General features: G+C 65.2%; 3 protein-coding genes across 9 annotated transcripts; 2 read left to right on the top strand and 1 right to left on the bottom strand.

Annotated features, from left to right (window-relative positions):
• The first annotated feature begins 3960 nt into the window (after positions 1-3960).
• ANTKMT (adenine nucleotide translocase lysine methyltransferase) lies at positions 3961-5294 on the top strand. Of its 2 annotated transcripts, XM_032327147.1 has the most exons (5): positions 3964-4245; positions 4328-4432; positions 4514-4654; positions 4863-4913; positions 5041-5294. In XM_032327147.1, the coding sequence occupies exons 1-5, from the start codon at positions 4084-4086 to the stop codon at positions 5260-5262; spliced, it is 681 nt and encodes a 226-aa protein (XP_032183038.1). In that variant the 5' UTR covers positions 3964-4083; the 3' UTR covers positions 5263-5294. The 2 variants fall into 2 exon arrangements, with proteins under 2 accessions (XP_032183040.1, XP_032183038.1); XM_032327149.1 differs by lacking the exon at positions 4328-4432 and having other exon boundaries at positions 3961-4245.
• Positions 5292-9328, bottom strand: CCDC78 (coiled-coil domain containing 78). 3 transcript variants are annotated; one of them, XM_032327141.1, is made up of 15 exons: positions 9214-9328; positions 8944-9055; positions 8652-8738; positions 8487-8573; positions 8091-8249; positions 7958-8014; positions 7797-7858; positions 7625-7703; positions 7396-7521; positions 6985-7172; positions 6751-6919; positions 6537-6577; positions 5792-5858; positions 5618-5718; positions 5292-5535 (listed from the first exon to the last, which is right to left on the bottom strand). In XM_032327141.1, exons 1-15 carry the CDS (start codon positions 9258-9260, stop codon positions 5424-5426), a joined length of 1494 nt encoding a protein of 497 aa, XP_032183032.1. In that variant the 5' UTR covers positions 9261-9328; the 3' UTR covers positions 5292-5423. The 3 variants fall into 3 exon arrangements, with proteins under 3 accessions (XP_032183032.1, XP_032183031.1, XP_032183033.1); XM_032327140.1 differs by having other exon boundaries at positions 9199-9311; XM_032327142.1 differs by lacking the exon at positions 8652-8738 and having other exon boundaries at positions 9199-9311.
• Positions 9238-12677, top strand: HAGHL (hydroxyacylglutathione hydrolase like). Of its 4 annotated transcripts, none has more exons than XM_032327144.1 (9): positions 9238-9347; positions 10035-10241; positions 10598-10662; positions 10752-10869; positions 10946-11054; positions 11132-11235; positions 11481-11579; positions 11908-11987; positions 12246-12677. In XM_032327144.1, the coding sequence occupies exons 1-9, from the start codon at positions 9279-9281 to the stop codon at positions 12412-12414; spliced, it is 1020 nt and encodes a 339-aa protein (XP_032183035.1). In that variant the 5' UTR covers positions 9238-9278; the 3' UTR covers positions 12415-12677. The 4 variants fall into 4 exon arrangements, with proteins under 4 accessions (XP_032183035.1, XP_032183034.1, XP_032183036.1 ...); XM_032327143.1 differs by having other exon boundaries at positions 11478-11579; XM_032327145.1 differs by having other exon boundaries at positions 11478-11579; positions 11889-11987.
• Positions 12678-12706: the final 29 nt, after the last annotated feature.

Raw genomic sequence — 12706 nt, 5'->3', positions numbered from 1 at the left:
TCTCGGTCTTCGAGGGCTGGGAAGAGGGAATGAGGGGACAGAATCAAAGCATCCAGCTGGAGCTGTCGGGGGCTCCTCGGTCCAGCCAGTCCACACAACAGAAGTCCAGCGGGTGCCTGGTCACCATGGAGACACTGCCTGGCCTCCCTGTAGGGCACCAGGCCCAGCTCTTTACTTTCCTGTAGAACGTGGAGCCTGACCCCACAGGGGATGGGGGTCTTTCTGTTCTGCCTTAGGCCCCAGACCAGAGACCCCAAGGTTCACGATAGCATCCTGCCACCCACCCAGGTTGGGCTGGTGTCTTTGGGCCCAAGGAGGCAGCTCTGGGAAGCCACAGGGGTTTCCGCATGCTGGTGCACACGTGTTAAGGTGGGTGTGTCAGAACGTGCCTCTGGACACCCTCGGCCTGTGCGTAAGTCGTGCCCGCATGTGGGGCACGGCCCCTAGACCCATGTTTGTGGATGTGTGAATGTGCACGTGTCGGGTGCCCACATGCTCTCTTGGGTCCCCAGGTGCCATCGGGCACCGAGGGGAGGGTCTGGTGGCCTGTCTTGTCCTTCCTGCCTCCAGTGGGGGGAGGCCTAGGGTGGTCCAGGAGAGGGCAGGACCTACCCTCACCATGTCCCCTTAATGCCAGGTGCCTACAGGCCTTGCAGTGACCTTGAGCTCCTGCTCGCTGGCCGCCTGCCCCAGCGAATCTTAGCTGTGGGGGCAGTCTGGGGCCTGCCCTCCCCTGCATGCCGCTGGCCAGCGTGTCTCCCCACAGTGATCAGTGGAACCACCCGCGGGGTTGCCCGCAACACAAAGCTGCGGGAGTTTGTTACGAAGGACAGACCCTACCACTGTTCCCAGTGGGGGAGTCCAGGGGCCGGGTGCAAGCCTCCATTCATACCCTGCTGCACAGCGGGTTCTGGGCCCCTTCCTCTCCATGGGCCGGAGCCACCTCGGTGAGGCCTGGCTGGGCTGTGCGCCAGGAATTCAGCCGTGCCTATGGGGCTGCCCAAACCAGCCATCTCCACCCGGGAGGTGGCCCTGGACGGAGGGGCCTGGAAGCAGGGCACTGAGGGGGGGGCTGTTGAAGGGGGGCTGGGGGGCTGCCTCCCAGTGGCACCAGCTGCTTGGGAGGCGAGAGTGATGAGAGTAAGAACACAGATTTCCTTAGCCAGTGTGGGTGGTGTCCCGTGCCTGAGCTGGCCCTCGGCTGAGTCCCCACCGCACTGTAGGCTGCTCCGATTCCGGCTTCAGAGTAGGACACTGAGGCTCAGGGAAGGGTGCCTTGTCTAAGGCTAACCAGCTAGTGAGTGGGAGAGTGGCCCAGGCCTGTGCCTTGGGGAGGAGCTGCTGCTGCTTGCTTGGGGGGGAAGCAGGGACCCTCCTCTCCACGTGAGCCTCCGCTCGGCCGCTCCTACCTTCATTGCCAGGTGCTGCTGTCGCACAGAGTAGGAGTGGGAAAAGTAACTGCCAAGGTCTAAGGTGGCGGGGTCCCTTGGCGGGGCAGGTGGGCAGACACCACTCCTGGCCTGTGAGGGAAGGGGATGCAGCCTGGCCACGGGCTGGACTTCTCGTTGCAGTCTGCTGTTCCTGGCCCTGGCCCCGTCCCACCCTCAGGGAAAGATGGGCCCCTCCAGTCGTCCATGCAGAGCATCTCTGTAGAGTCAGGCCTGTCGCTCTTTGCTGGAGCGCAGGGGCATACAGTGGGGTCTCTAAGGACCGTTTTGCCACTGGTCTTATTGTTGCTGGCTCCGCCTTCTTCCTCAGCCTCAGCCACACAAAAGGCCAGTGCAGTTTGAGACAAAGCCCAGGGCCCTGAGGCTGAGTGCCCCTTGGGTTGGGGTGTGTGCAGGGGCTCCTGGACTGGAGACAAGTGGACTCTGTTCACCCCAACCCCACAGTTCCCAAGAGAGCCAAAGCTCAGGTTGTGGGTGTGTGTGTTTGTGTAGGCTGATGGGCTGAGCCCAGGAGTCCTTCCCTGCCAGTCTACACTGAGGAAGGGTCTGATGGTGAAGGTGGAGGCCAGAGGCTGTGTCATCTTTTGGGAAGGAACTGAGGCAGGGCCCCTTCCTCCAGATTCGGCTGACGATTATGGGTGGGGGAGGTAGGCTCCTGTGGGTTTCTGCCCATCTGCCCCTCCTGAGGTTCTCTGCTGCTCCCTTCTTCCCAAACCCCCAACCAGGGGTGCTCCATGCTCTGTGCTCAGGCACTGGACCTCTCCTCCTGGTACTATTCCCGCACTGGAGAGCTGGACCTGCCTTGTGCCTTTAAAAACTGACAGGATGCTGATGATCCCACATGTTAATCTCCAGCCTGGACCTCCTTCCTGGACTGCAGACGGTTACCTCCCTGTCTGCCCCCTTCCCCTCGCCAAAGACTGACTTAGCAAAGATCAGAGGAGGAGGAGAGCAGGGTATGCTCCTGGTCCTCCTCCTCCTGTTGGGAGGTTTTTGCACTGTCCAGATGGGCGCCAAGGATGGCTTCCTCTCTAGGGCTAAGCAGCCCCTCACTATTGGCCTCTGTCCTTTCTGGTCAGCTCTGCACAACCTTTCACTGGAAGGAGGCTCCTGGCCACACCAGGGGCCACTGTGGACCGCGGTTTGGACCACGTGTCTAAGAAATCGAGGGGCAGCTGCTATGGGGTAAGTTCTTGGTTGGACCGCGGTCTCTATGCACCTGCCCTAGGAAGTGCCTGAGCCTCGCATGCAGTCAGCCTCCTCGAAAGTGCGGAAATGCAGCAAGGGCAGTTGAGGGTGTGGCTAACAGAGCCAGAGGAGCACCAAATCCTGGGTCAGGGGCTTTGTTCCTGCCTGAGGGAAGGGGCCAGAGGGAAACGGTGTGGGTGAGCATGTGTGTGGGGGCCATGGGCTATGGGACCTGGCCTGTGGGGAACCCCCGGGCACGTGCACTCACATGGATACACAACCAGCTGCCCAGTTCCCCTAAGGCAGAGGAGCAGAGTGCGGGCTGGGAACACTGGCGTTGTGGGGTGTGTACGGAGGAGTCGGGTTAGGTGTGTTCGTTTGGCCAACAAGCTTTTATTTGGTGCTGGCTCTAGGCACTGGCAATAATGCAAGGAATGAAAGACCCAAAGGAGACAGGATGCTGTGAGCCAGGTGCCCCCCCCCCCCAGTGCCCAGGTCTTGGGAGCAGGGCATGGGGTTCCCTGCCACCCAGGGACACCTGTCTTTTGGGACTGGTGGTAGCTGGGGCCAAGTACAGGCAGGCCTGTGGGGCCGTGTGTAGTTGGGGGTGGGGGCTGACAGGCCCCTGACCAGGACCCTGGATGGGTACAAGCCCCTCACAGTCCTGAGACGCCCAGCCTCGGGTGGGATGAGGGAGTCCGGCCCTACCACCCCACCCAGGCTCTGTCCCCCACACCTCCCTCTCCCACCGCAGGCTTTGCCAGGTCACCTCTCGAATCTCAGATTTTGGGTCACTGTTTGGAGAAGGAAGGTGGATTCCCCCTCTTGGGGCCCTTTCTGGCACCCCTGTGTGTGGGCCAGCTCCCCTGCCACCACACACACAGAGAGCCGGCCTCGGTCACCGCGCTCCGGCCCCAGTTGGCCCCGCGTCTCGGCAGAGCGCCCCCTCCACGCCCCGCGCGCGGACCCAGTCTTCGGCTGCGGGGAGGGGGAGCCGGGGGACTGGCCTTTGGGCTGTCCCGGTGGGCGGACACGCGCCGCCCCGAGCTCCACGGCCGCCGGCGCGGGGCCCGCGGGAACCCTTCAGCTGCAGCCGCCCCGTTTCCCTGGCGCGTGTAGCTCTGAGTTCCGCGGCCGTGTCGCGTCTCCCTGCGCGGGGACGCGTGGTCCACGGGGTCGCCTCGGGCGTCGGTGGGCTGGCGGCCGCAGGCTTCGAGCGGGACCAGGGCTGGGAAAGTGTGGGGGTAGCAGGCTCCGCGGCCCGGAACGCGCGGGAATGGCCCCGGGCCCCGGCCGGAGCGCCCGTGCACGGCCGCTTCCGGCTCCCGCCGAAGCCTCCGCCCGGCCACTTCCGGCGTGGCCTCCTGGAGCCGAGTGGGCGCGGCGGGGCGTGCTGTGAGCTCCGGGCCGGCGCGGTGGGACGCCTTGGAGCCGCGCGCCGGTGGCCATGGAGCAGGATGACCCGGGCGAGGCGCTGGCGGAGCTGCGCGGGCGGCGGCTGGGCGCGCGGGAGCTGCTGCAGGCGGCGGCGGGCTCGGGCCTGGCCGCCTACGCCGTGTGGGCGCTGCTGCTGCAGCCCGGCTTCCGGCGCATGCCGCTGCGGCTGCAGGTGCGGCGCGGGCGGGGGCGGGGCCGGCGGCGCGGGGGGGCGGGTTTCGCGCTAGGGGACCAGCCCCTGCCTCCCTGCGCAGGTGCCGTACGTGGGCGCGAGCGCGCGGCAGGTGGAGCACGTGCTGTCACTGCTGCGAGGCCGCCCCGGGAAGACAGTCGACTTGGGCTCCGGGGACGGCAGGATTGTAAGCACTGCGTGCGGGGTGGGGGGCCCCTCGCCGGCGCCTGGCCTGCCTTTGCGTCCCCACAGCCTCCTGTGCCCACAGGTGCTGGCCGCCCACAGGTGCGGCCTCCGCCCGGCCGTGGGCTACGAGCTGAACCCCTGGCTGGTGGGGCTGGCCCGGCTGCACGCGTGGAGAGCGGGCTGTGCCGGCAGCGTCTGCTACCGCCGTGAGGACCTCTGGAAGGTAATGCAGGGAGTCCGGAGCCCAAGACCCCACACCCGGCCTCCACACTCCGGTGCTGGGTTGGCTGGGGATCTGGCAACCCAACCGCAGGTTCTCTGGCCACCTGCGTGGGCTGGGGCTAGGACTTGGAAGCCGCAGTGGCCCCACGCCCACCAGACCTCCTCCTGGCTGGGGCCCTACTCCCTGCTGGGGCGACTTCTTCTTGCAGGTGGACCTGAGGGACTGCCGCAATGTGTCCGTGTTCCTGGCCCCTAGTGTGGTAGGTCTGGGGCTGCCAGTGGCAGGGGAGGCGCAGGACGTCCTCCTGGAACGTGTTAGGCCTGGAGGAGCTGGGCAGGGCGGCTGTATTCCATCCTGCACCCCAACCCTCCTGCTCTCTCCCACAGCTCGCACAGCTGGAAGACAAGCTGCAGGCAGAGCTGCCCGAAGGGGCCCGAGTGGTGTCGGGGCGCTTCCCCCTCCCCACATGGCAGCCTGTGGCTGTGATGGGTGAGGGTGTGGACCGTGTCTGGGCGTATGATTTCCCGAGGGGCGGGTTGGCTGGTAAGGCGTCCCCAGGACCCAGTTCTGCCTCATCCCCTGGGCCCTCCAGTTCTCAGGCTGGCTGACCATTTGCACACAATAAAGACTCGTGGACTCATTCGGACTCTTATTGGGTGGAGGCTGGGTGGAGCGACACTCCCCAACCCCGCTCCCACCCGAGGGGGTGCTGTGAGGAGGGCTCCATGCTGGCTGTGAAAAAGAGTTCTGCCCTGAGTTTGACAGCTGGCTAGCGGCTTCGGGTCCTTGAGTGCCGCTGCTTGATAGGCGGTGTGGTCCCCACTCCCCCAGCGTCCTGTGTACCCATGAGCTTCCTCAGCCTCAGGATCTCCTGTTTGTACCTGCTAGGAGGAGTCTGGGTCAGGCACCGGCCTGGCGGTGCTGTTACCTGGGACTGAGGCCTGCAGGTCACACCCAGCCCACCTGCCGAGGTGCTGGTCCACGTACTCCTGTAGCTCAGAAAGTTGCTCCTCAGCCATTGTGGCCCGGACTAGCAACTGTGCCCGCTCACGCTCCAGCTCCACCTGGCATGGGGAGGGCGTAAGCCACAGGGCCAGACACAGTGTGAGAAGGGCCCCAGCCAGCCTTGCCTCTTACCTGGGTGCCACAGGAGAAGTCCTGGAGCTTCTGGTGGACCTGGGCCCAGGAGGCAGCTTCCTGGCCCCTGTGAGGAGAGAGAGGCACAGGCAGGAGGGCCAGTGTCCTCTCAGGTGTTGACCGATGACCTTGCTCAAGTTAGGACCCTTAGATCCCTGACTTGCCTGCTGGGAGCAAGGTCAGGATAGCATGCGCCCGCCTGTCCACTCAGCCCTGGGCCTTTGAGCCATCCATCGGTACGTGGGGGCAGGGCAACCCGGGCCCAGAGGGCCCACCGGTTGCTCACAGAGGGCTAAGCCACATTCTAGGGGTTTATTTCTCAAAATTCTGGGAGATAGGCTGATACAAGTGCTTGCGCATTGCACAGGAACATGGAAGCCCAGAGGCAAGGGCTGTGAAAGTCAGCAGGCAACCTGCTTCTGTCCTGTCCCCCCCCCCCCCCATCCCGGGCCAGAGCCTCTACTGGCCATCCCCCACACCTCTTCATTCTTAGGTCACCTGGGTCTCACTGAAAGGTCCCTTTCTCCGGGGAGCTCCCTGGCCCTCCGTTCAAGGTTAGCCCTTTTCCTGTTGGGGCCCCCCTTCATCCAGGTATTTGGCTGTCTCCCATACAGACCAAAACCCAAGGGCACAGGTGGGCCACCTTGTTCACCACTGCCACCAAAACCCCACCCAGGGCTTAGAGTTGGGGAATAAATGAATGACCCCCTGAAGGTCCCCCCACTACCCACCCCAGGGTACTCACTGCGGGTCTCTAACCCCCAGGGAGGCTTCACTGGGCCCCTTCTGTAGGAACAAGGGTGGCAGCATGAGCCTGGTGAGCTGTGCTAGGCACTCCCAGTCGGCTAAATGAGGCAGGCTGCTCAGGAATTGGGGTCTTTGCTAAGCCTGTGATGGGCCTGGGGTGTGCTCTGGGGTGCTTGCTCCAAGGCCAGTGTAGGGCAGCAGGGAACACTCACCTGGGCCTCGAGCTTCCGGAGCTTTGTCTCCTGCCTGGCCTGGTCTTCTGGGTGGCTGAGTTCAGTGACCAGGTGCAGAGACCGGGGCTCCAGGTGTAAGGTGGCTGCATCAAAAGTAGCTTTGGGGGTCCCAGATGCCTCACTGGAGTCTGCCAGCACCTGCTGCACACTAAGCCACATGCCAAGTCACCTAGGGCGACCCCACCCCGGTGCCCGGCTCAGGGAGAGGCCCACCTGCGGGTCGCCAGCAGCTCCTCGTGTCTACGGCTCAGATCTGACAGGCGCTTGCGGTAGGCACGAGCAGCCCGGGCCAGCTGCTGCTCACGGCTGCGGTGCGCTGTCCGGATATGCTCCAGCGTGGTCTCCAGGAACGTGCGGAGGGCTGCGGCTGCCGGCTCTTGGCTGGTGCGGTTCGCGTACTCCTGGAGGGGAGGCGGCAGGGCGGGGGTGGGGCCAGGCCTGGGGAGGGCGGGGCTTGCTGGGCGCACCCCGCTTCCCATAGCCCCCTCTCGGGAGCGGCCGAGGCAGTGCAGCAGGCAGGGACCCCGGGGTCTCCCGGAAGCAGTCTGGCGCGCCCAGGCGAGGCTTGGTCTCCCCAGGACGCGAGGCCTCCCTCACCACAGGGCCACCCCACCCGGTGCTCACGGCCACGGCCCGGGCACATCGCTGCAAGTGGAGGGAGTACTCTTCATTCAGCTTCTTGAGCTGCAGCTGCAGCTGGGCGTTCTCTGCCTCCGCCTGGCGCAGCTGGCCTTGGCAGGCAGACAACACCTGGGGGTGAAGGCGGCCTTGAACCCACACTGCACGAGGTAGGCCTTTGCTGACTGTAGGACGCCACCTGCTAGACATCAACGTGCGGAGGGCCGGGCCTCACCATGGCTTGTACCGCTAGTTGCTGCCCCGCCGTCCGGGCCTCATCTCGGGCTTCCTGCAGCCGCCGGCCCAGGTCTGCCCTGCGGACATGCGTGTGAAGCTTAGCGGGACCCAGGTGCGGGAGCCTGGTGCGGTACTGCGTCCTCCCTGTCTCTCGTGAGGCAGCCACTCACACACGGGTCTCCAGTGCCTGCCTCTGGGCCTTCTGCTCCTCCAGCGTGCGCGTCCATTCTCCCTGCAGGTGCACGAGCTCTGGGTTCCTGGCAAGGCCCAACACCACCCTGGGCTAGGACAGATCCGGACAGGTCCCCAGGCTAGGGGGCAGCACACTCACACTGTTTCCCAGCTTCTGCTCTTCATCCTTAGGGCTCAGGAAGTCCTCAGGCTGTGCCTGTAGGAGAGAGCTGGTCCCAACCTCACTGTCTCTGCTGCACCCCTGCTTGGCTCCCACCCAGCCAGGCACTCACGGCGACCTGGGGTCTGTGGTGGATGGAGTGTCCCTGCTCCCAGGCCTTGTGTTGGAGCTCCCGTGCCAGCTCGTGGCGGTGCCCCAAGGCAGCCTCTCGGGGGGCTATGCAATCTCCATGCAGCTCCAGCTCCAGCACCCGGCTCTCCAGCTGTAGGACCTGTAGGGTGACGGGTGAGCAGGTGCACTTTCCTGTCAGGCCACCTAGGGTAAGTCAACATCACCAGGGAACATACAGGCACACACAGCACACACGGGAGATGTGGGTATCACAGACACTGCATGAGCGTGTACGATCCCATGAGCATACCTGGACCCCTCACAACACAGGTCCCAGGTATGCACCCTCCCACCGTGTTCCCCGGGCCGGCACGCATGGGCCCCTGCCGGCACCCACCTCACTCTTCAGCTCAAAGAGTTCAGCCTCATGCTGCTCCTGCACGTGGTGAGCTGAGATCTGCAGGTCGACCAACTCCTTGGAGATCTGTGGGTGGTCAGGGTAAGAGACGGTGCCCGGGGGACCTCCCTCCTGCTAGCTGGCCCCCTGGGGCCTCACGCGCACCTGCAGGCGCCGCTGCTCGCTCAGCTCCGGATCCGAGGGAAGCTCTGTCTTGAGGCAGGCTGCCCAGTCCTCTGCTTGGGGCAGAACCTAGGGAGGCATCACCCCCCCATCGTCCACTTGTGTCTTAAGCTTGAGCAGTGGCCTCCGCTCCCAAGGAGAGCTCCAGCCATGCATTGCCCTCTCCCCAGTACCCGCTCCACACACAGACTGAGGGCAGTTTCTCCTGGCCTCTGAGGGGTTAGGGAGGAACCCCGGCACATGGCAGAAACAGACGTGTCCTGGAGAGACTCACATTCTCAGTGGTCCCAGGTGGGGGTCTCGGCCTGGGGGCTGTGGCTGCTGTGTGCTCCATAGGCAGAAAGGACTCTGGCCTCCCCAAGGGCAGTGCCGCCTTGCCAACCCGCCTGTTGCAGCAACACAGTGGCTTGTGTTGCCAAGGCCTCTGCTGGCCCCCTGCTGGTCCCGGGGATGTCTGGGGCCCCACCCACCAGGGGAGCCAGGGAGGGGCACTCTCGGCTCCTTCCGTATATGGCTACCCATCCTTCACCTGGGAAAGGCAGACCTGCGCCGCAGCGTTGACCCTGGGTCCTGACGGAAGCAGGAGTTCATGAGAAGGCCCAGCACAGAATGGAACGACCACCGCCGTCACTGCTGTCCTCGCGCAAGGTGCCCTGCCTTGCAGTGGGCGTTCGCACAGTAGGCGCCTTCTGTGTGCCCACTGCTGCTGGCTGGGCGCTGGGATGGGCAGGTGAACAAACGACAGATTCCCCGGCCCCCAGCCTGAGGGAAGGGGCCGCAGACGTTTCAGTCGAGGGACTGGGGGACTCAGGAGGACGGGCTCAGCCCCGGCGCCCGGAGGGCTCCCTGAAGGCGGCGCCCGAGCGCCGGGCGCTGCGGCCTCTGACGTGTGTGCGGCCCCCATCGGGCGCGCACGCGCACGCGCTCTCCCTACGCCGGGGCACGGGCCATGGCGGTGACCGGGCCGAGCGCCGCGCTCCGTTAAGGCGCCGCGGTCAGACCCCGAGGCCCGTCTCTGACCAGAAGTCTTTGAGGCGGTCGGCGCAGTCAGCCGATGCAGCGCCGCTGCGGGAGGCGGGCGGGGCGGGCTCGGGGGCGGGGCTTAGGCGCTACGCGCGGCTCGGCGGAGGGGGCGTGGTTGGAGGGGGCGCGCCGGGCGGTTGCGCCGTCGCGAGGGGCGGGGCCTTCGCCGGGCGGCAGTGGCGGCAGTGGTGGCTGAGGTGGCGGCGCCGTCGTTGTTGTGGTCGCTGCCGCTGGCGGGCTGGCGTGCGTACTGGCCGGCCCGGCCTGAGCCTGGGGCGTGGGCTTCCGCACCGGAGCTCCGGCCGCCGATGTGTGTGAGGAGCTGACCCCTCCCTCGCGCAGCCCTGCCTTGGTCTGGAGAGGGGAACCCCCGCCCTGAGGAAGGGTTTCGGAAGCCTGGGGGCCCCTCGACGAGAAGACGCGGGGTGCCAGTGCTCTGCGACCATGAAGGTCAAGGTCATCCCGGTGCTCGAGGATAACTACATGTACCTGGTCATTGAGGAGCACACGCGGGAGGCTGTGGCCGTGGACGTGGCCGTGCCCAAGAGGGTGAGGGCATCCTGTGGGCGGCGGGGAGCGCCGCTGGGGTCCCCCGACCACCGTGGCTGGAGCAGGCCCTTCCCCTGCTCTCTGATCTCTGGGCACAGGGCGATTACGGTTCCCAGATTATCTCGGGGCTGCCCTTAAGTTAGGACCGTCTCCGACCCCCGTTTTAACCCTCCCTGGTGCCTCACCGTAGTCCTAAGCCCTGGACGTTCAGTCATTCATTGTCTGCTGGGTCTCCTGTACCTCCACGCCCCCCGGTCCCCCGGGACTCTTGTGTACATCACACTTGCCTCCCTAATTGGGGGGCAGAGGGGTGGGGCCGGGCTCTTCCAAGCCTCCCTAACTCCCGTCCCTTTCAGCTGCTGGAGATCGTGGGCCGGGAGGGGGTATCACTGACCACCGTGCTGACCACCCACTACCACTGGTGAGCGCGGTCGGGGCGGGCCGAGGCGCGAGGGCGTCGCCCCTGCCCCACCCCGACCCAGGCGTGATCCTGCTCTCACCCGTCCGCAGGGACCACGCGCGGGGCAACGCGGAGCTGGCGCGGCTGCGGCCGGGACTGGCCGTGCTGGGTGCGGATGAGCGCATTTGCTCGCTGACCCGCAAGCTAGTGCACGGCGAGGAGCTGCGGGTGAGCGCGCGCCCGGGAGGGCGGGGAATCGCCTTGGGCCCTCCCGCCTCACCAGCAGCCCGCCCCTCTGCTGCAGTTTGGGGCCATCCACGTGCGCTGTCTCCTGACGCCAGGCCACACCTCCGGCCACATGAGCTACTTTCTGTGGGAAGAAGAGTGTCCGGACCCACCCGCGGTGTTCTCGGGTACTGGCTGCCCCGCCCCACCACCCCCGCCTGCCCGTGACCCTCCCCCACCTTCTCTGACCTGCTGTCCTCCCCAGGGGATGCCCTGTCGGTGGCGGGTTGCGGCTTGCGCCTGGAGAGCACAGCTCAGCAGATGTATGAGAGCCTGACGGTCACCTTGGGTAGCCTGCCCCCCGAGACGGTGAGTGGCCATCCCTTCCCCTCCTGCAGGGTCCTGCCACCCTGCACAACCTCCACACTCTGACCCTGACTGGTGCTGTGGGAGTGCAGAATGAGCACTCCAGCCAAGGAGAGACCACGCCTGGGCAGACCAGGCGTGGGGTGAGAGAGTGCGGGGAGGGGCCAGGCAAGCCCAGGTGAGCACCTCCCTCCATCTCTGCCTGTGGCAGCGCTGTGCACCCCCTGAGTGCCTCCTTTCTTCAGAAGGTGTTCTGTGGCCATGAACACACACTTGGCAACCTTGAGTTTGCACAGAAAGTGGAGCCTGGCAATGACCACGTCAGAGCAAAGCTGTCATGGGCCAAGGTGCGGCCACCCCAGCCTCTCTCCTCCTAGAGGTTTGGAGGGTGGACGGAGGTTGGGGCAGAGGAGGGGGCCTACAGAAGAGTCAGACATGACCAGACCTGGCTTAGCCCGGGATCCACCATTGACTGAGGCTCCTACTGGGTAGGGGAGGGGTGGATGGCTTTGGAAGGGGACCTGTGCAGGTTGTGGGGTGGCCGTCCTCGAGGACCAGATGAGGCGAGGAAGCCCTTCTTCTGCTCCCGCCCCCAGAGAGGGGAAGGGCTGAGTGAAGCCAAGTTGTTTGGGGCTCTCAAGATAGGGCTGTGACAGGGGCCTGTGGTCATTCCAGAAGAGGGACGAGGACGACCTTCCCACAGTGCCATCCACCCTGAGCGAGGAGCTCCTCTACAACCCCTTCCTAAGAGTGGCGTGAGTACTGGTTGGTGTCCCCAGCCTTCTTGTGGGGCCCTGTGCCCACCCCAGGGGCTGTACCCCAGAGCAGGGTATCCCATGGCTGGTCTGCTGTCCTCTGGTCCCCCTTAGCTTCATCTGGGTACTGCAGGAGATGCCAGGGGAATGGTTATTGGGCTGACTGGCAGCAGGGAGCAGCTGTTCTTTAAGTGTTTCCTGCCAACACCCCCTGGCAGTTACCCAACAGTCTCTCCATGGCGTCCCCTCTCCCTACAGAGAGGAGCCTGTGCGCAAGTTCACGGGGAAGGCGGCCCCAGCCGAGGTCCTGGAGGCACTCTGCAAGGAGCGGGCAAGCTTCCAGCGGGCGGCTGAGCCACTGCAGCCACAGGCCCGGGCTCTCCTGGCCCTGCAGTGGGGGCTCTTGGGCACACCTCGACAGAAGTGAGCCCCAGGAGGACCGGCTGTGCGGCCAGGCAGCACATCTCTCCTCCTTCACCCCTTGGCCAACTGAGCCCATGGGAGGATTGCCTCTGGCAACTTCCATGGCCCTGCCCAGCTGGCTGTCCAGACTTGGAGAGTGGGCACCCTGGCACTGGACATGTGAGGCTCCTCTCTGGGGTGCATGTGAACCCCGAGGCCTGGGTGTTTGGGATGCGTGCTGGGGTGCACAGGGCTTCTGAACTTTGAATAAAGCTGTGGAAGGGTTCATTTTTGACGCTGGTGGATGCTCTTGGACT

Source organism: Mustela erminea, chromosome 20, assembly GCF_009829155.1.
Source record: "Mustela erminea isolate mMusErm1 chromosome 20, mMusErm1.Pri, whole genome shotgun sequence".
NCBI classification, from domain to species: Eukaryota; Metazoa; Chordata; class Mammalia; order Carnivora; family Mustelidae; genus Mustela; species Mustela erminea.
The sequence above is the reverse complement of the archived record's forward strand: the minus strand, read 5'-3'. Positions and strand labels throughout refer to the sequence as shown.